Here is a 20,118-nt window from a genome sequence, read left to right as displayed (position 1 = left end):
TTGTTCTGCCCTAGGGAAGAGACTTGGGAAGCACTGGTAGGGTGATTGCAGGGATCCACAATCATGCCATTCTAGACCCAGAAAGGGTCCCTTGCTACCCACCCTTCACATCCTCCATTCTAGCTAGGAACACTGCTCCCAAAGCCTCTTTTCACTCCTCTTTACCCTCAAATTTAAGCCCACCGAGCCCCCATGTCTGGACTTGGGGAAAGCAGTAATAAATAAGAAGGTGCGCAGTGGTGGGGATGCCAGCAGAAGATTGTGTATTTGCTTTGGAAAGTTTTGGACCCCCCCGCCCCGCCCCCTTTAACTCACTTTGTCCTAAAGACTGACTCATTATAAAGGCCGCCCCTCCCTCCATGTTCTCCCACCTTCCTGCTTTTTTCTTCAATTCTGGTGAGATCTAGAAAGAAAATTGGCGCTGCTTTGAGTTCCTTAGAGAGTAAACCACGTAGAGGTGAGAGTCGAGCATTAAGAGGTTGTAAAGATGAGGTCCCCAGTTCTTCTTCTTGCAGAAGACTTGAAGAAAGGTTGAGAGACATCCCAGATTCGGAAGACACCTGGCTTGCCAATGACCAGAAGGTGGGGGAGGGGATGCAGGTTTGGACCACACACCAGTTGCAGAGGGTAGAGGATGAGGAGTTAGAAGTAGGGGAGGAGGACCCTGTAGCTGTGAAGGGAAGGGAACCAGGTAGGTACGCTAGGCCTAGGGGTGGAGGGAGCCCTGTTAACCCGAGAGTCTTGTTAATACAGTTGGAGAGGAGAGGAAGTTCCCTGGAGTTTGAGAGGGTGGTAGAACCTGAGTGAGCCCTGGAATGAGTAGCATAGTATCTGGAGCAACAGGTAGCCTGCAAGGGCTGGGTATAGGTCCCTCTGGTACCCTTATTGGCCTCTGCCAGGCAAATTTGAGTGCTTTTCCCTGGGGTCGTTTGTGGACACTGGTCAGGGAGGAAGAGGAGAATTTCCCATCATTTCGAGCGCCTTTGAATTCTTCCAGCCCTTTGGGTGGAGGAAGATGAATAGGAGTGGAGGATTGTGGATGGAGAGACTCCTCTGAACCCCACCTCTTATCTTAAAGGGTTGACCTGGATCCCTCACATTATGTCTCTTGGGATGCTGAAAAATGGCAGAAACTCATTGCCAAAGTGGATGCCTCTCCCTGATTGGCAGGGAAAGTGCAAACAAAGAGGTGCATCTCCCGGAAACAATGAGTTTGGAGATTTCCCTCGGGCGGGCGTGAGAGCGTGGACTGAAGGCTGGGTGTTCAAAGGGTGTGTGGGAAGGGACCCGGACCCGCATCTCCAGGGCAAAGTTTTCCGGGAGGTAGAAGGAGAGAGGGTTCGGACTGAGTTGCTGGTGCTTGGGGACAGAGCCGCCTGAGCTGCGCACCAAGGCTTGGAGCGGGGCGGGAGATGCGGGGAGAGGGAGGGGGCGGGGAGGGAGGGGAGGGAGAGAGGAGGAAGGGGTGAGAGGGAGAAACCTGCCGCGGCTCTCCGCCTCTTTGTCTGCTCTGGGACTTGGAACAAAAGGGGGAACTCTGATGAACTCCTTCTCCCGCTCCCTGGACGCCTGGGTATCTCCCTCTCACAACTTTGTCAACGCGACTTTCTCCGCTGTCAGGCTGCGCAAAAGTGTCCCAGCGCCTCGCAGGCTGCAACAATGGAAACAATGTCCCTTCAAAGTGCGACGAAGTCGGGGAGAAGGTGAGTGACTTGTCCTGTTTACCCGGCTCCCTTCAGGTCCCCAGGCTCCCAGCCCTTCCGAGGGCAAAGTCGCAGATCCAGTAGCCAAGTTTTACTGTTTCTTTCTCTTTTCTTTTCTTTCTTTTTTTTTTTAATTGTATCTCTTTCCCCGGTTCTCCCTTTCTTTTGTTCTTTAAGGCTCTTGTACAGATTTTTTTATTTTTTTTTATTTGAAACACGGTCATCTCATGTGCTTCTTTGGGGGGTAGTGGTGAGGGGCTGGGGAGAAGGGCATCCAGACGGGCACTGCCTCGCTTTCCCCCAGTTGTGTGTAGATTTGAGGAAAACATTCTGATAAGGATGGGAACTAGATTAGGCTCACCCGCACCCGAGCCCGGACTTTGGTCATGAAAAAGGAAGAGATGCAGAGGTGGGGGTCATTTCCTCACGCGTTTTCAAACTTCACTGTCTGACGAGCGCTCTGGAGACATGAAGCTTGCAACAATAGAATACAGAAGGGGTTTGGGTGGTAAGGGGGTTCTAGAAAATTGATAGGAATGCTGGAAGTTTTCTTGGTGGCTAGGGTCCGGTGGTGGAAGCCACAGGTTCCAGACTGTCAAGAGTTGCGCAGATGAAGTGGATGGGGCCTGGACCATCAGTTAGGAGTCCGCTCCCCTCACCTCCCTGGTCTGGTTCAGCTTTATGACCCACCCAGAATGACCTCCTGCTATCCTTGGGATCCATCCTCTTTTCCGTGGTAGAGACCCCTCTCCCCCGCCCTTTCAGTGAGCTTGAATAGAGAGGGGACCACGAGCCTGCAGAGCTCCCCTGACCTAGCCCCTCCGCCCCGCCTTTTGTGTTTTAACCTTTTGTTTCTATCGGGCCACACCCGCCAAAAAGAGCGGCGGCTTTTCGTCTCCGCTCTGCGGGGAAGCAGCGCAGTTCCCTCCAGTTAGGGGTGAAGGTTGGCTTCCTAACTTTGTTTCCCAAGTCCTCTAACTTCGAAAGCTTCTGGGTTGGTTCTTGCTTGGTAAGTCAACATCTTCACTTGATATGAAATTTCTTTTGCTGCTTTTCTACTTCGTTCCAAAAGTTGTTTATCTCTACCGGTCACTTTGCGAACATAAAAAAAATAACTTAGAGACCTAATTTGGGGTTTGTCCAAAGGACAAATGTTGGCTTTATCTGTCGGATGTCTTTAAATATGACGCTGTCTTGATTCTGCAACAGAAAACCAGGCCCATCATCTTCAGGTATGTTCTGTGGGATCGGTCCAAATACCAAGGTAATTTATCACCTTCTCCACTGTCTTCCAATTGCTGGAGGTGCTCTCCAAGCTCTTGGAGCGACTCTCAACAAAACATCTGAAACACCCGAACCCAAGCCAGTGTTGATAACTCCAGGAAGCATCCAAACAGAGCCTTAACTTCTGAAAGTGACCATTCTGCAAGGTGCCAGAGCTGTGGAGCCTTGAATTTTCACGTCAAAGACTGAAATGGATTAAGATGATGACAGTCTTTTAGGAAGGGAGTGTATAGACTGGCCTGCGAACTAACCTTAATCAATTCCAATTATATAGGTGTCATTACCAGCGTTTCCAAGTCATGTCATGCTTGGCCGGAGTACTACCTACTGATCTGCATTCGAATTGTTCTTATTGGATATATACTTCTCAGCCAGTGGCATGGAGATGCCACCACCCCAGCAAGTCAGCCGTGGACAAAATACTATCAGTTTCTTTCTTTGGAGTTTCTTCAGTTAAATTGTTGGGATTTGGGGCAGTGCTTTCCTTATGTGGATTATTGCAGCTTGATGACTGGGAATTCTCCACGTATAGAAGGTATGTTTCCTAGACAAGCACAAGCACTTCATTCTGGGCCTCATACTTAATGCCCCTGGTGACCTGTCTCCTTGTTTTGAGTGGCTACCTGACCAAGTAATTTATGACTTCATGTTTCCTTCTTGGGGACTGTGTTTTGTAGATCTTTTCTCAAGTAGGACGATGATTTGGGTGTGTGTGATGAAAGTTTATTGATTTTTTTACAATGTGTCTGTCAATATCTGCACATATAATGAATGTTGATTTATGTAGATTTATGTATATTTTATGTCAGTAATGGGTCCAATGTGTCTAACAGTCCTTGTTTTATTTGTGGCTGATTTTCTCCTTAAATACCAGAGTGGATATTCTATTTTAACAGAACTTACGTAGCTTGAATTACATTATTACTATCATCTTTATTATTATTATTTTTGTATTATTTGTATATTTACAGTTCATTTTGGTAAACAAAATCCACAAGTGGTCCCAAATAAACGAATTTCTAATGGCAGGGTATCAGGACAAAGCACAACAATTTCTCTTAGAATAGAAGATTTGGTCATGCCATAATCAAAGGGCATGATGCTTTGTCTGCTCTTCATGGCAGATTACCAAGATTTTATATTCCTTTTAAAATGCTTTACAGTTCATTTCTGCTCATTTCTGGACATGCAACTAAACATTCTCATCTTCTCAATGGTAGCATATAGGGTTACTTTTGTATAGCATTCTTTGCCCCGATGAAGCAGTGGTTTGTTCTGGAAACTCATAATTTGCTCAAAAAATTTCATTGGAAATTACTTTATCCCAATATGAGTGAAACAGAGTGATTTCTGGGTTTGTGTAAAATTAGGCTTCTGAGCCCTCCCCTGCTTCTCTTTATCATCTGTACGACGAAGGTTTAAACAAACTTCCGAAGTCCTTTGTCTTGATGAGTGCTTCAGTCGTTCCTGAAACTTAGATCTTTGGTTGTGAAGTTTATTTTCGAGTTGTTAAACGAGAGAGGGCTGGCGTTGGCACCTCATGCTCACGCCTGCGTTTCAGTGCAGAATAGACCTTCAGCAAAGTGTGCTAGACAGAAGTGTCCGCGGTCCCTCTGTTTCATCAAAAGTTTATCCATCAGAACACTTTTCTGGACACAGAGAGGAGCGTGCCACTCCCAAGAAGAGTATTACCCGTCGGAAGTTCCTGTATTGGAATTTCGTTTAATGGCCACCCAGTGTTGGGCTCGAAGGTTTAGACACAGGCTTTGGAATGAGTCCCAGCCCAGGCAATGTACTCTCTGTGACATCTTGCCTAGGTTGCTTCATTTTCTTGGTTTTCTGTAGTTCCGTCATTTATAAAGTAGGCATCCTAACACCTGTCCCATAGGAGTGTTGTGAGAAGCATACGAGAAGCATACATATAGGGCTGGGGATGTCCCTCAGTTGTAGAGTTCTTGCCTAGAGTTCATGCATAAGACCCTGGGTTCAATTGCTAGCACTACAAATCACAAGAGAACCTCAAGAGCATATATGTCTGAAAAACTTATAACATGGGGCTCAGAATTAATGAATTAATGGTACTATTACTGGCTTCTACAATGAATTAGTGGTGTTTGAATGCCTCACACTTTCTTTCTTAACTGTCTTACAAAATACAAACCATGCCCAACAGAACTATTCACTAAAATAATCAAAATTAATTTGGAAGGAAGTGTGCACATGCTTAAGTACGCCTTTCTCTTAAGAGCATATTCTGTCCAGTTCTGTTGTCCAATCAATTGCAGACTAATTTGCTTCAGCAAACATGGGTTAAGCACTGCTTTGAGCCAGGCTGCTGCTGAGGAGCCAAGCTTCACCCTAGAATGAGTGGCTCTTCATTCCCAGGTAGAATGACTGTCAGTTGAGATGACAGTGACTTCTAGAATTTGTTTACTCAGATTCTGTCTTTGGTTTTTACATTTATTTATTTATTTTGTGTGTTGGGGCCGCTATGTGTGTGTGGCGGTCAGAGGACATCTTGCAGGAGCCCATTGATTGATTCTTAATGCTTGTAGTTGGCTAGGGATCATACTCAAGTCATCAGGCTTTGTGATAAGTGAGTGCCTTTATTGGATGAGCCATCCTGCCTGTCTAGTTTACTCCAATTGTCTACTTTGAAAGCTGTTAATGATGAGTGGTCTTTGAGATTGCTTTAAAATTTGGGGTTTCTGAAGATGTAACTCAGTTTACACAGTCAGTGCTTGCCTAGAACTATGGTTGACTCATGGCTGTAACTATAACACTCACCTGGAGGACCCGAAGTTCAAGGTCATCTTTTATTACCAATTTGAGTTTGAGGCTAGTCCAATTTACATGAGACCCTGCCTTAAAAAAACAAACAAACAAACAAACAAACAAACAGGCAGTGGTGGTGCATGCTCTTAATCCCACTGCTTGGGCGGCAGAGGCAGGTGGATCTCTATGAGTTCAAGGCCAGCCTGGTCTACAGAGAAACACTGTCTTGAACCCTGCCCCTCCCCTCCCCCAGTATTGATTCACTAATTAGCTAAAATATAAAAGTAACGGCTTCATGGGTTATCAACCTGGAAATCAAGAACTGACACACATCTGACTACCGTTTTTTACTGAATGGTCTTTATTTAAATAGAAACTTAGGGTTTGCAGGAATGGGGCTCAGTAGAACAGGGGTTCTTTCTAAAATGAAGCTGTGCATCTAGATCTGTGCCTCAGGAGGGTGTCGTGCCTTCTGCATGTGACTTTTAACCTGGAGAGAGATTACAGACCCCTTTTTATCTTCCAGGAAGTTTTGGATAGAAATACCAAGGTATGGCTTCTTCTCATTTGCATTCGATTAGCAGGTAGTTGCCTAGAAACAATAATATTAGCTAGGGTAGGACAGAATATGAAATGTGAATATTAAAGTAGGAAAATATCTCCAAAAATGTTATATTCAAAACTGTCATAAACATTCATTTAGTCAGTTGCCCACCAGCCACTGATAGCTGGGAATAATGTCATAAAGTTATTCTGTATTGTGGTCATTGAAATGATGACCAGGTTTACTTTAAAGTAGTTGGAGTTTCACACTTTGGGTGTTTAGCATGGCTAGGACTGCATCCGCTTAGCTTACGGCGATCCCCCAGGCGGTTCCCAATAAACTCATATAGGAAGCAGGTTTGACTGTTTACCTGTGCTGTCTACAAATGGTGACTTTAAAGACTTCACAAGTAGTGAAAAGTGTTTGCTTTGCTTTGGTTTTAAAGTCTGGGAGGTTGGTAGCTGAGCCATTGGCTGGGTCCTGAGCTCGGCCCTGAGTCTCAGCTCTGCTTATTTATTTGCTCAAAAAATTACATTTACGCCGGGCGGTGGTGGCGCACTCCTTTAATCCCAGCACTTGGGAGGCAGAGCCAGGTGGATCTCTGTGAGTTCGAGGCCAGCCTGGGCTACCAAGTGAGCTCCAGGAAAGGCGCAAAGCTACACAGAGAAACCCTGTCTCGAAAAACAAAAAACAAAAAAACAACAACAACAAAAAAATTACATTTACTTATTTATCGTGTGTGTGTGTGTGTGTGTGTGTGTGTGTGTGTGTGTGTGTGCGCGTGTGCGCATGCATGTGTGTGCACACACACACACTCCGGAGCTTTGATGTCATGCATGCCTGAGGGTACCAGAAGAGGATGTTAGATATCTAGGGCCCTTGGAAGAGGAGTTATAGGTGGTTTAGTCCCTCTCCCATGTGGGTGCTCAGAACTTGATTTGGAATCTCTGTAGGAACAGTAAGCTTTCCTAACCACTGAGCCATCTCTTCAGTACCAGATTTGCTGACTTTTATAACGCCATCCATCTCTAAGAACTTAGATGGCATTCCTGCCTATTGTTGTTTAGACTGGGAATTAATCCTAGGGCCTGGTGCTTGCTGGGCTGAGCCACACCCTCAGCCACCTGTCCATTCTTGTCAAAGATACAGATGTTTAGAGGTATATCATGAATCTAGGAAGCCTACATTGTTCATCTCTCCTCTCCTCATTCCTTGTTTCAACCAATCTTGTGGGTGCATTCTGTGTGCCGAGTGACGTTACAAGCTTTCAGGACAACAGGTATGAAGATCATCGGTAAAATCCCGTACTTCTGAAGCTCTTACTGGTGACAGCGGTAAAATATACATTCAAAGGAAGAAATGACTATTGAGAAAAAGGAAGCAGGGAGGGAGATGGGAGTGAGAGGGGAGAGGCTGCTGTTTTCTGCAGGCTGCTCAGGCATGGCCTTATCAGGAAGCTAACCTTGAGGGAGGATAGGAGGGGAGGAAAGGAAAGAGCTCCTCCTAGCAGGGTGGCGGGCATCCAGGCTGAGGCAGGGACAAGAGCCTGGCTTGTCAAGGCAAAGCCGGGGTGGGAGTGGAGGGTACACAGGAGACGGTAGTGAGATGAGGATTGGGAGGAAACAGGAATGTGGACAGATAGCAAGGGCCTTGGAGGACAGAGTGGTACGTGCGTACCAAGGGGACAGGATGCCGCTGAAGAGTTTCAGATATCATATGACCTGCCATTACTGAAGCTGCCACAGAGTGACCCTGGTTGAGGGATTGAGGCCAGAGCTAAGATGTGCAAGATGGAACCAGGGAGACTCTCAAGAGCTACTGTGCTTAGCCTGCTGCCAAAATGGTGGCCAGAACAGTAAGGTAGAGGGAGCCTAGAGGGTCGGGGTGGGTAAGAGCCAAATCCTTGGTATATGTTAGAGCTAAGATGGGAGGGTTTTCCTGGTAGAGTGGATGGGAAATAGAGGAAGAGAGGAGATGCATAGGATTCTAAGACTTTCAGCCTGAGCCGAAGAGGAGGCAGAAATTCCTTACCCAAGGTGAGGGTGAACATGCAGGAAGGGCGACCAGCGCCTCAGCTAGAGTACATCAGGATCCAGGTGTGTGTTCATGCGTGTGCCCGTGTGTGTGCATGCATGCATGCATGCCCACTTGCACCATGCCTGCGTAGAGGCCAGAAGAGGACACCTTGTACCCTGCTCTATCATCACCTTCAACCTTATTCTCTTAAGACAGGGTCTCTCACCTGGAGACCTGGAGCTGCATTGGTGGCCAGGAAACCATACACACAGCTGTGGCTGGCTTTTTACAGGGGTTCTGGGAATTCAAACCCAGGTTCTCACACTTGAATAGCTGGCACTCTTTCCCAGGGAGCCATCTTCCCAGCCCAAGATATAGACACCTTTAAAGCAGCTAAGCTATCTGAGAGACAAGCCATGTTTTCAAGACAGCCATCTAGAGATGGAGGTTTATTATAAGTTGGGAGGCATTAGTGCTGTTGCCATGGGTGGTTGAGTTCATCAAGGAGTGAGTGTGGACAGCAAAGATGTGGAGGCATGGAGTTGTACGAGCCCACATTTAGAAGCAGGGAAGCCGATGGAGGAAGAGCATTTCCTTTCAATGGTTTGGCCTGTTACACACATGCCTTTACCCCTTCAGGGACTGCTGAGATGGCTCAGTTGGCAAAATACCTAGGACCTGAGTGTGATACCAAGGTCTCACCTAAAACAAATTGGGTGTGCTAGTGTGCCTTGGGAATCCTGGCAGAGGTAGAGACAGGGGCCGATCCCTGGGGCTTGTTGGCCAGCTAGCCTAGCTTCCTTGGTAAGTTCCAGGAAAATGAGAAACCCTGTCTTCAAAAACAAAACAAAACAAAACACAACACAAACCCAAGATGGACAATGCCTGAGGAGTCACACTCAAGAGTTGATCTCTGGTCTAAACACACACACACACACACACACACACACACACACACACACACACACACTATATATATATGTATATATATATAGCGCGTGTGTATGATATATGTGTTGTGTGTGTGTATATATATATATATATATATATATATATATATATATATATATACACAGTCTTGTGAATCCTGACTAAAATTTGTATTTTATAAATGATAAAATACTTCTATCTCCCTGATGTGGGGCAGGCTTTTGATCCCAGCATTCAGGATGTCCAGACAGGTGGATAGAAGTTCAAGGCCAGCTTGGTCTATATAGTGAATTCTAGGCCAGCCAGGGATACACAGTGAGACACTTTCAAAATAGACAACCAACTTCCATGTCTCTTATCTCAGTGGAGCCTCTTAGTAGCCACAGTGGGACAGCACAGTAACGCCCCCGACTTACCTTATAAAAGAAGAAATTAAGCCTGAGAAGCAGAAGTTTGTCCAAAGTTGCATAAGTATAAGACAGGGCTCTTGTTTAACTTCAGATCAGTGTCATTCACAAAGGAGAACACAGTCGTAATGAAACCAGGCTCCAGCCTTGTGGGACAGTAGGAAGAACTGCAGTGTACACACAGCACACGAATCAAAGCCGGGGAGGGGCGACTCACTACTGTGGTCAGGGAAGATGGGAAGGGTGTGTAGCTTTTGGTTGTTGTGGAGACCCTGTCTTCCTTCTTGATGGTCTAGAACCTTTTGCTTTTGTTTTTGTGTTGTGGTGTTACGCTGTGCAGTACTCCATGGTTTCATCCATACAAGGCAAACACTACCCTTTCACTGCACCTCCAGACCTTAGGACATGCACGGCTTATGGACATGTTTTCAGAAGAATAGAGACTACTTTAAGCTTGGAAAGATGAGACAACAGATGTGATACCTGGATGATATGAGGGTTTGGGAGCCCCTTGGTTCCTGCTGAGCAGAGAACGAAGTGGATAGGAGATAGAGCGAGTGACGCCATGTGACAGATTGTTCCAGGGGTGACACAGCATCTAGGTCGGTTCACTCCAGAAAGGCAGTCCACAATAGACCAAAGTAGCAGTTGAACCAAGGTCCAGTTTGGTGAACCAGTGCCTTTTTTAATTGGGTTACTAGCAGGAGTATGGGTGAGGGGTTACTTACAAGCAGCAGGGGCAACTCCAAAGCAGCCGCATTACCAGAAAGCCCAAGGCGAGGACGCTGCAAGCCCGGCACTCCCTCCGCCCCTTGCAGGCAGTACTAACATCTTTTTGTTGCACTTTGGCCGCCCAGTCTCCATTTTCAGCAACTGTTTACTCCCTGGAGCAAATGTTTCAAGTTGGAGGCAATGTTGCAATTTGGAACAGCATGCGATACAGTGACAAGGGCTAGTTCAAACTGAGACGAATTTGAGATTTTTATTTTGATGTGGTTGTGTGTGTGTGTGTGTGTGTGTGTGTGTGTGTGTGTGTATGTACATGTTTGTGTGTGAAGGTACATGTGCGCTTGTGTATGTGGAGACGAGGGAACAAACTTGGGATGTTGTTCCCAGGTGTCATCCTTCTTGTGTTGTTTTGTTTTGAGACAGAATCTCTCACTGGCCTTGGACTCCCAGGTAGGCGTGGCTGTCTGGCGAGCAGCACCATGGACTTGCCCGACTCTTTCCACTGCTGTGATCACAACAGCCCCTTGTGAATTTCTGTTCATGGGGGTGGGTGTTCTGAGTGTGGAACTCAGGTCCTTAGGCTTACAAGGCAAGGACTTTACCAACTGAACCATCTCCCCAGACCTGTTTTCTTGTTTCAGGTGGTGTCTACTGTAGCACAGGCTAGACTTGACCTTGTGACCCTCCTGCCTCTGCCTCCTGAGTGCTGGGATCACAGGACTGTGCCACCATGCCAGGCTGAAATTGAGTTTGAGCAGAGTGATTATGATATGGCGTCATGGACAATGCTGTTAGAACATAGATACACTACCACACATACATGGTCTAAAAATTCTATTCTTTTCTCGTCACTGAACCGAGGTTTGTCTGAGTCACCCGCTGCCACTGATGCTCTGAGTTTAGCATTTGGGTTTCTATTAGTCAGGAAGCTTTTGGAATCAAGTAATCAGCCTCCCAATTTAGATCTTACAAAGCAAGGGTTTGCTGGGTGTGGTGGCATGTGCATGTAATCCCAGCTTTCCGAGGCTGAGGCAGGAAGAGAGTAAATTTGAAGGCAGCCTGGTTTATATACAGAGACCTCTGCATAAGAGAGAATTTTATTTTTATTTTGTTATGTGTTTGGATTTTTCACTGAAGTAATTCCGAGTAGGTAGGGCTGTTCCAGAGATCCTAACGGGATAGCTTTGTATTACGTTGGCTGCCTGAGATATTGCAGATGATACGTATCGATTGGTATTTTTTAAAGTTACATCAACCCCTCACCATGTGCATGTGTGTTGTGCATGCATACGTGCATGTGTGTGTATGTGTGTGTGTGTTCATGCAGAGGCCAACAGACAACTTTGGGGAGTACTTTCTCCTACCATGTGGGTCCTTGGGATCTGACTCAGTTGTTAGGCTTGATGGCAACAGGAGTTACCTGCTGAGCCAACTTGCTGGCGTGGATGTCATATACAAACACATATTAGGGTACCTGCCACCAACACTGTTTTCAAGTCCTTTTACCTAAAGATCCCCTGTATCTATTGGCAATGTGTGTCCCTAATAACCAGGCCCAGGCAACTACTAATCTTTCTGTCTCTACAGATTTCTAGAACATTTCATAGAAATGGATTCATACAACTACTGGTCATTTGACTTTGGGGACTTGCCATAGAACTAAGGAGGTCATCCGTGTGGTAGAATTTATCTGTACTCTGTTTCTTTTGACTGCTAAGTGCAATTCCACCATAAGGACATGCTTACTCCATTGTGATCTGTTAACCCAATGGTGGCTATGTGAGTTGTTTCTAATTTTTTGTTTGTTTGTTTGTTTGGTTGAGACGGGGTTTCTATGTATAACTAACTGCCTTGGCTGTCCTGAAACTTGCTTTGTAGACCAAGCTGGCCTCGAACTCACAGCGATCCACCTGCCTCAGCCTCTTGAGTGCTAGGTTTAAAGGCATGTGCCACCACTGCTTGGCAAGTTGTTTTCAATTTTTAACAATCTCCAGTAGTACTGCAATGAGCACTTATCCATGTGTTTGCATGGAGAGATGCTTTCATTTCTATTGAGTAAATAGCTAGGTGTTGAATTGGTGGGTGGCACAGTAATTATATGAAACTTTAAAGAAATTCTTTCCTAAGTTTGGGTCTTAGTCACTGTTCTATTTCTGTGAAGAGACAGTGACCAAGGCAATTTGTATAAAAGAATGCATTTAACCAGGTGCTTGCTTACAGTTTCAGAGGGTTAATTTGTTATCATCATGGTGGGAAGCATGGTGGCATGCAAGCAGGTGTATGGTGCTGGAGAAGGAGCTGAGAGTTGCATCCTGATCTGCAGGCAGAAAGAGAGGGGGAGAGAGGAGAGAGAGAGAGAGAGAGAGAGAGAGAGAGAGAGAGAGAGACAGACAGACAGACAGACAGACAGACAGACAGACAGACAGACTAGGCCTGTGGTGGACTTCTGAAACCTCAAAGCCCACCCCAGTGACACACTTCTTCCAACAAGGCCACACCTCCTAATCTTTCTAATCCATCTTAACTGTGAGCCTATGGGGACCGTTCTGACTCAAATCACCAGTCATGTTACAGCTTTGGGGTTACTGGCAGCAATGGATAAAGGTTCGAGTTTTCCACATCTCTGCTTTTTATTAACTTTGTGAGTGAGAAACGCCCATGAGAAAACTTCCCAGCATAACCATGGAGCCCAGGATAAAATAGTCACTTATAGGGATTGCAATGAGGTTTAGCTTGGTCATTGAAATCCCTAGACCTCAGCAGGTCTGCAATGCTTGTCCCTGTCTGTTGTCAGAGCAGAATAGAATGAAGTAGGTGGCCGGCCATCACACGGAGGGCTTTGTCCCAGTGCCGTGTGCTGCGAAAGCAAGCATATGAAAGAGAGTCATGTTCTCTTCACAGGACACAGTTTGGTTTAAACTTTAGGTCCAGACTCTCAGAGAAGCAGTCCATGCTGTTAGAACCAGGTCATTAAAGTATTTGAGATGATCCCATTAAGCATTTGGGAGAACTAGGCGGGGGTAGGGGTGGGAGTGGGGATGAGGGTGGAGGTAGGGTTTGATACATGCCTGTAATCTAAGCACCTGAGAGATGGGGGTGGGATAATCCAGAGTAATAAGCTAGCCTCAGTTGCTACATGATATCCTGCCTCAAAAAAACCAACCAGCCAACAACCAACCAAAGCTAAATACAAAGATCAAAAAATAATTTTGGAGAACTAACCTGTGTAAACTAACGTCGAAGCACAGCTCTGGGAGGTGACCAGTGGCCGTTGCCAAGCCCTAGCATTCCTCTCTGATGAGGCAATGTGTAACGTTTGGTATCCCAGTAACAGCTTTGCACAATCTTGAGGCATGCAAGCTCACAGGCTCAAATCCTTGGCTTAAGATAAGATATTTAGACTAGGTGAAGTGTCAGACAGCTTGGCAGCAAGGTGAGAGCAATTATGTGAGATTGGTTTTTTTAAATAAATGATTTTCTTTGCCTTAACATTTTTGAGGTAGTATTACACTGTAATTCAGGTAAGGCTGGAACTTACATTGTAGCCCAGACTGTCCTCAAACTTGTGACAATCTTCCTGTCCCTGTCCTCTTAGTGCTGGGATTACAGATAAAAGCCACTAAGTCTGATCTGTTTTTAAATTTTTTTTTCATTTATTTATTTATTTGTTTAATTTATTTTTGAGACAAGGGTCTCAAATATCCCAGGTTAGCCTCAAACTTGCTGTGTAGCCAAGGATGGTCTTGAACCTATGATACTCCTGCTTCTGATGCCCAAGTATTGGGATTACAAGCAAGTGCTGCCGTGTCCAGATCATGAGTTGCCAAAGATTGCTATGTACCCCGGGCTTTTCTTATACTAGGCAAGCACTCTAACTGAACTACATCCCCGGCTGGCTCTCTCTTTTGCAATCCTTTAAATATTTATCCTGGGCTCTGAAGATGGGGAAGTCTACCAGATGTACATAACACCCATGTTCAGCTGATTGGCTGAAAAGTTCCAGAGCAGGTGGGTTTATGTTTATGACCAGTAGGGTGGAATGGAAGACTCTGGAAATGAATATGAAGTTAAGAAAAAACTTGATAATTAGGAGACATCAATTTAAAAAAAAAAAAAAAAAGCATGAGCAGTATACAGTGGCACATAATTTCTGATTCCAGCACTCAGGAGGAAGAGGTCAGGAATCAAAGGTTCAAGATCAGCATACATAGAGAATTTGAGATCAGCCTGGGCTACATGAACAGTGATTTGGGGTTATTCTTCTTACCTTTTTCTTCAAGTCAGATGTCCAAAGAGCTGTAGGCAGTCACACAGTTAGCCTCACTAGCCAACTCTTGCAGCTCCAACCTTCTCCCTATTCTCTCTCTCTTCTCTTTTCCTCTCTCTGTCTCTCTCTCTCTCCTTTCTCTTTCTCTCTCTCCTACACACACACACCGACACATGGTTCCTTCAGTATCTATGACCTCCTTGATACCAGAATCCAAAGATGCTTATGTCCCTTGTATAGGTAGGGAAAAGTGTTATCACACGTACCCAAATCTTAGCACCCAGGAAGCTAAGGCTTGAATTAAAAGGCATAGTGAGATCCTGTCTCAATTAAAAAACACCAGGAACAACCTCCCCCCCCCCCCCCAATAGTCTTCCAGGCTTTCCAGTCTAGTAGGGTGATTCAGTTACTGTTCTCATTGCTATAAGAATTCCTAAGGAGAAGCAGTGTCAGGAAGGAGAGTCTCATTTCTGCTCACAGTGCAAAGGGATACAGTCCGTGGCGGTGGGGAAGGCATGGGCGCAGGAGCGTGAGGCAGCTGGCCACGCTGCTCCTGCAGTCAGGATGCAGAGAGTGGAGAATGCTGCTGCTCAGCTGCTGGTCTGCTTTTCATGCACCAGCAGTCAGGATGCAGAGAGTGGAGAATGCTGCTGCTCAGCTGCTGGTCTGCTTTTCATGCGCCTGCAGTCAGGATGCAGAGAGTGGAGAATGCTGCTGCTCAGCTGCTGGTCTGCTTTTCATGCGCCTGCAGTCAGGATGCAGAGGGTGGAGAATGCTGCTGCTCAGCTGCTGGTCTGCTTCTCATTCAGTCTGGAATCACCCCCACTACGGCGCCTTTGTTTTTAAAGTAAACCTTTCTGGAAACATTCTCATAGGCACGCTTCTAAATCCCATCGACCCGACAGTGAAGGCGAACCTTCCTTCACAAATGGGAACAGGGCTTTTCTAAAAACCCAGAGCAGGATTGGACCCACAAGTCCGCGATTTACTCCATTTCTCTTCGACCTGGGTCCCGGTCTCGGCTCAGTCAATCTGACAGTCATGTGGTGTCCTTCACTCTTTGAGCCCTTTATTTTCAACCCTGGGCTGGGAGGAAGAGAGAACTTGAAGTGTCTTCACGATGCTTTCCCCGCAGCCTGCACAAATGCTTCCTCGTCACTAAGCTGCGCTGTACCCTGGACCTATCTTTGCACACCTCCCTTCTGGCCCAAAAGGTGATGCTCAGATGTTCCAATGAGCGGGCCAGGCTGTCAGAGTGCATGTTTAAGCTCTTGGCACATTGTATCACCAGGAGGTAAATAAGAGGTGTAAGGAAGAAGTCTAGAAGTTGGGGACCCCAGAGGCGGGCAGTGTGCTCGAGCTTATCATAGTGGCCCTGTGTACACGGCCTTTTCTCTTCAGCCCCACCACATGCTGCCGCTCTTCTTGGTATTCCCTTCCTGGCGTCTTTTGGCGGTGGTGGCGCACGCCTTTAATCCCAGCACTCGGGAGGCAGAGGCAGGCGGATCTTTGTGAGTTCAAGGCCAGCCTGGTCTACAGAGCGAGATCCAGGAAAGGCGCAAAGCTACACAGAGAAGCCCTGTCTCGAAAAAACAAAAAACAAAACAAAAAAAAACAAAAACAAAAACAAAAAAAAATATGGCAATGCAGAAGCTCTTCGAGCTACTGGATGGAGTTAGTACCCAAAGGCTCATGAGCATAGGTGATAGACTCCATGAGGAGTTCATTACCAGTGAGACTTTCTGCATTAGCTTTCACCAGGAGCTCTTCTGGAATGCTCATGGTCAGAATAAAGGAGACACTGATACGACAAAGAATTTTCAGCCACTTTTACTTTGTAGATTAGTGTGGTTCAGAGGATAAGGGAAGTTCACTGTCATTTTGTCTTAGGGTAAATAAACCTTGGTTCTCTCTGAATTAATGTGCAGCTTTTGTCTCAGTGTGGGAATTTGGGTGAAAGTTCATAGAATGTTTTTCTTATATCTTTTTTTTTTCCTTGTCAATGTCTGCTTGACTTACAGCCAAATTTAAAAATTCTCACTTTACTCTCATGGTCCAGCTGCCGTACCTAAGTATATCATGTGGGCGTCGAGCCAAATGTTTGCCCAGGCTTCGCCAGCAAGCACAGGAAGGATGCTGTCCTTGCTCTAGCACTAATTCCTGGCGTGGTGACATGGCCTCCTGAGTTCTGAGGGTGTGAGCATGACCCTTGGAAAAGGGCTCAGCCTGAGCCACTGGTGCTTCCACCAGATAATGCCATCTTGTTTGTTTTTAAATGTTAATTACATAAATTTATTGTTCGTGTGTGTGTGTGTGTGTGTGTGTGTGTGTGTGTGTGTGTGTGTGTGTACATGCACTACAAACCATGACACACTTGTGCAGGCCACAGAACAGTTTGTGAGTATCAGTTCTCTCCTTCCACCCTGTAGCGTCCAGGGATCGAACTCACGTTCTCAGGCTTGGCAAGCACCTTTACTAACAGCTGTCTTGCCGGCCCTCCATCTTGTTTTCTGACAATGGTCTCTGCATCAGTCCTATACTATTTACCCACTGATTTTGTCAGTTATGCAAATCCTACAACTTGCTACTTGCGATGTCTGTCCTGGCCTTTTATGCTCATCCCTTGGTTTAGGCAGACATAACTCTATTTCTTTGTTTGGTTTTGGTTTTTCGAGACAGGATTTCTCTGTGTAGCCCTGGCTGTCCTGAAATTTACTTTGTAGACCAGGCTGGCCTTGAACTCACAGAGATCTATCTGCCTCTGCCTACTGAGGGCTGGGATTAAAGGTGTGTGCCACCACTGCCTATCAGTTGTTTGTTTTTGATTCATGGTCTTGCTATGTAGCGCAGAGTGGCCTCAAGCTCATGGTCGTCTTGCCTCAGTTTCCTGAGTGCTGGGGTTCCAGGCGTGAGCCACCATGCCCAGCTGTACTTGAGCTATTTGAATACTGTCTTCATTGTTGCTCTCATTTCCCTTTCTCTCTTCATCCCATTTTTTTCTTTTCTGGGACCCTTGATTGTTATTCCATCCACCCATCTACTCCTCCATCCATTCTTCCCTCCCTTCATCTACTCCCTTACCCATTCATCCTCCCTCTATTCATCTATCCATCCATCTTTCCTTCCTTCCTTCCTTCCTTCCTTCCTTCCTTCCTTCCTTCCTTCCTTCCTTCCTTCCCTCCCTCCCTCCCTCCCTCCCTCCATCCCTCCCTTCCTCCCTTCCTCCCTTCCTCCCTTCTTCCTTCTACTCCCTTACCCATTCATCCTCTCCTTCCTCCTCTCAATCCATGCGTCCAAACATCTGCCTTTCCTTCTATTATACATTCAGTCATTCAGATATCATTGGGTAGCTGTTATGTGTTAGTCCTCAACTAATGTTGATGATACAAAATTTGACCAAGATGAAAGTGGGTCCAACTTTCATTTAGCTTAGGGGAAGTGGCTCTGGGTCTGAAAACATTTGGAGAACCATGGAGAATACCTTTTGGAAGGACACCAGCATCTGTAACCTGGCCCTGTCTGAAGTTTAGCTGCTTTGTTGTTTTTATTAATTTGCTTTTTCTTTTCTAACTTCTTGAATGTCGAATTGAGGTCTCCACTAGCTTTTATTTTGTTTCTGTTTTTTTTTTTTTAATCCGCAGGACTCTCATTAAAAGGATTCTATAGAATGTGTTTGAAGTGAAGTTGTCTCTGGTTCCTGGAGGTGGTAGGAAAAGAGGGAAATCCTTTAGTTAATACGTGCCCATCATAAGGGATGTACCATCTGTGCTTCCTGATGACTTAGAGTGCTTGATAAACTGCTCAGTGAAAGCAGAACTGCAAATCTTACAGGGCACCTGCCATGTCTTTTCCTGTCTATCTATCTATCTATCTATCTATCTATCTATCTATCTATCTATCTATCTATCATCTTTGTGTGTGTGTGTGTGTGTGTGTGTGTGTGTGTGTGTGTGTGTGTGTGTGTGTGTAGCCCTGGCTCTCCTAGAACTCATTTTGTAGACCAGGCTGGCCTTGAACTAGAGATCCACCTGCCTCTGCCTCTCAGTGCTGAGATTAAAGGCTTGTGCCTCCACTGCTCAGCTCACCTGCCATTTCTTTTATAGCACCTCTAAATGTAGGGTGAAAATGAGGCTCATTTCTGCTGTGAAAAGACAGGCCCCAGCTTAGAAACACAGCAAAACCAGAAAAACAACAACAATAAAAATCTGTCTTACCTTGCAGTAGCTGTGGTTACAGACACGCACCCCTGGCCACCTCTCCAGCTACCATTTCCTCATATTTCCATGGATAGGTTGCACGTTAAGACACAGTATTTTGAGGAGGTCATTTATCCAGTCCACAGGCAGGAGGATTGCAAGTTCAAAGTCAGCTGGGCGGTATAACAATCTCTCTCTCCGTCTCCCCCACCCCTCAGACATGAATGCATGCATGCAGCAAAACCCACAAAACATAAGCTGGAGCTATTGCTACAGGTCTGTAATCTCAGTTATTAGGTAAGCTGAGGCAAGAGAACCATGAGTTCAAGGCTGGCCTGGGCTACATGGTGAGAGCTTGACTCACAATTTGAAGAATGGACTGGTGTTGTAGCTCAGGGGTAGAACATGTGCCTGGCACGTATGTGGCCCTTGGTTCAGTCTGCAATACCACCAAAATGAAGCATCACAGGCAAAAAAAAGTCACGACAGTGGCCTTTGCTGATGAGATTCAGCTGAGAATTTTGGCATAGATTAATCACCTTGGTTGGCCTCAGTAAGCTCTAAATCTAGTCTCAATGTCCTCACACAAAAGGGGCAAGTGTAAGGGACATACAAAGACTGAACTTAGGAGGCCACAAGAAGAGTGCCAGCAGCCACTGCTAATTGGAAGGGGAAAAGAAAGACTCTTCTTTTTGCCTTTAGATGACATATTTCTGCGGTTTTATGCCACAAACTTAATGTAATTTGTCACAACAACAATAAAACGTAATTGGGTTGTACATTTGTATACTTCCTGTGAGTTGTAAGGTTGTGTGTTTGGAGGCCAAAGGCCAACCTTGGGTATTGTTCTGGAAGAGCTGTCTGCTTTGATTCTTTTGAGACAAGGTTTCTCACTGGCCTGGCACTCACCCATTCAGCTAGGCTGGTCGGTGAGCAAATGTTGGGCTTTATCAGTGCCTGCTACCACACCTGACTTGTGTGGGGTCTGGGGATTGAACTCAGAGCTTCGTGTTTGGTAGCACCTTCTCATCTGTGTTATCTTCCGAACCTCACTGGGCTATACACTTTCTGAGGCCGAGGGCTTGTTTCCCTCTGTCCCTGGAGTCTTGACAGTTAGCAGACTTCTGCACACAGCAGGCGCCACATATCCAGCAGCTGGAACTGACTTCTTCATTGGCTCAGGACTTTAGAGCCTGAAGATTTGTATTTAAATTTTTATTGGAAGAGAAGTGAGGCCGGCAAGATTGTGGCATTTATTTGCAAAAGA

At 45.9% G+C, this 20,118-nt stretch overlaps 1 protein-coding gene across 4 annotated transcripts in view; it reads left to right on the top strand.

Annotated features, from left to right (window-relative positions):
• The first annotated feature begins 1,452 nt into the window (after positions 1-1,452).
• Positions 1,453-20,118, top strand: part of LOC107399584 (uncharacterized) — a 330,418-nt gene continuing 311,752 nt past the window's right edge. For all 4 annotated transcript variants that reach the window (XR_013051532.1, XR_013051531.1, XR_001576284.3 and 1 more), the window contains exons 1-2: positions 1,453-1,703; positions 3,262-3,522. Coding sequence is in view for 1 of the 4 variants with exons in the window: in XM_076573109.1 (XP_076429224.1) it covers positions 1,541-1,703; positions 3,262-3,522 (424 nt within the window). In the remaining 3 variants the exon portion in view is untranslated. The remainder of the gene's footprint in view (positions 1,704-3,261; positions 3,523-20,118) is intronic.

The sequence above is a fragment of the Peromyscus maniculatus genome, chromosome 5, assembly GCF_049852395.1.
Source record: "Peromyscus maniculatus bairdii isolate BWxNUB_F1_BW_parent chromosome 5, HU_Pman_BW_mat_3.1, whole genome shotgun sequence".
NCBI lineage: Eukaryota > Metazoa > Chordata > Mammalia > Rodentia > Cricetidae > Peromyscus > Peromyscus maniculatus.
The sequence above is the reverse complement of the archived record's forward strand: the minus strand, read 5'-3'. Positions and strand labels throughout refer to the sequence as shown.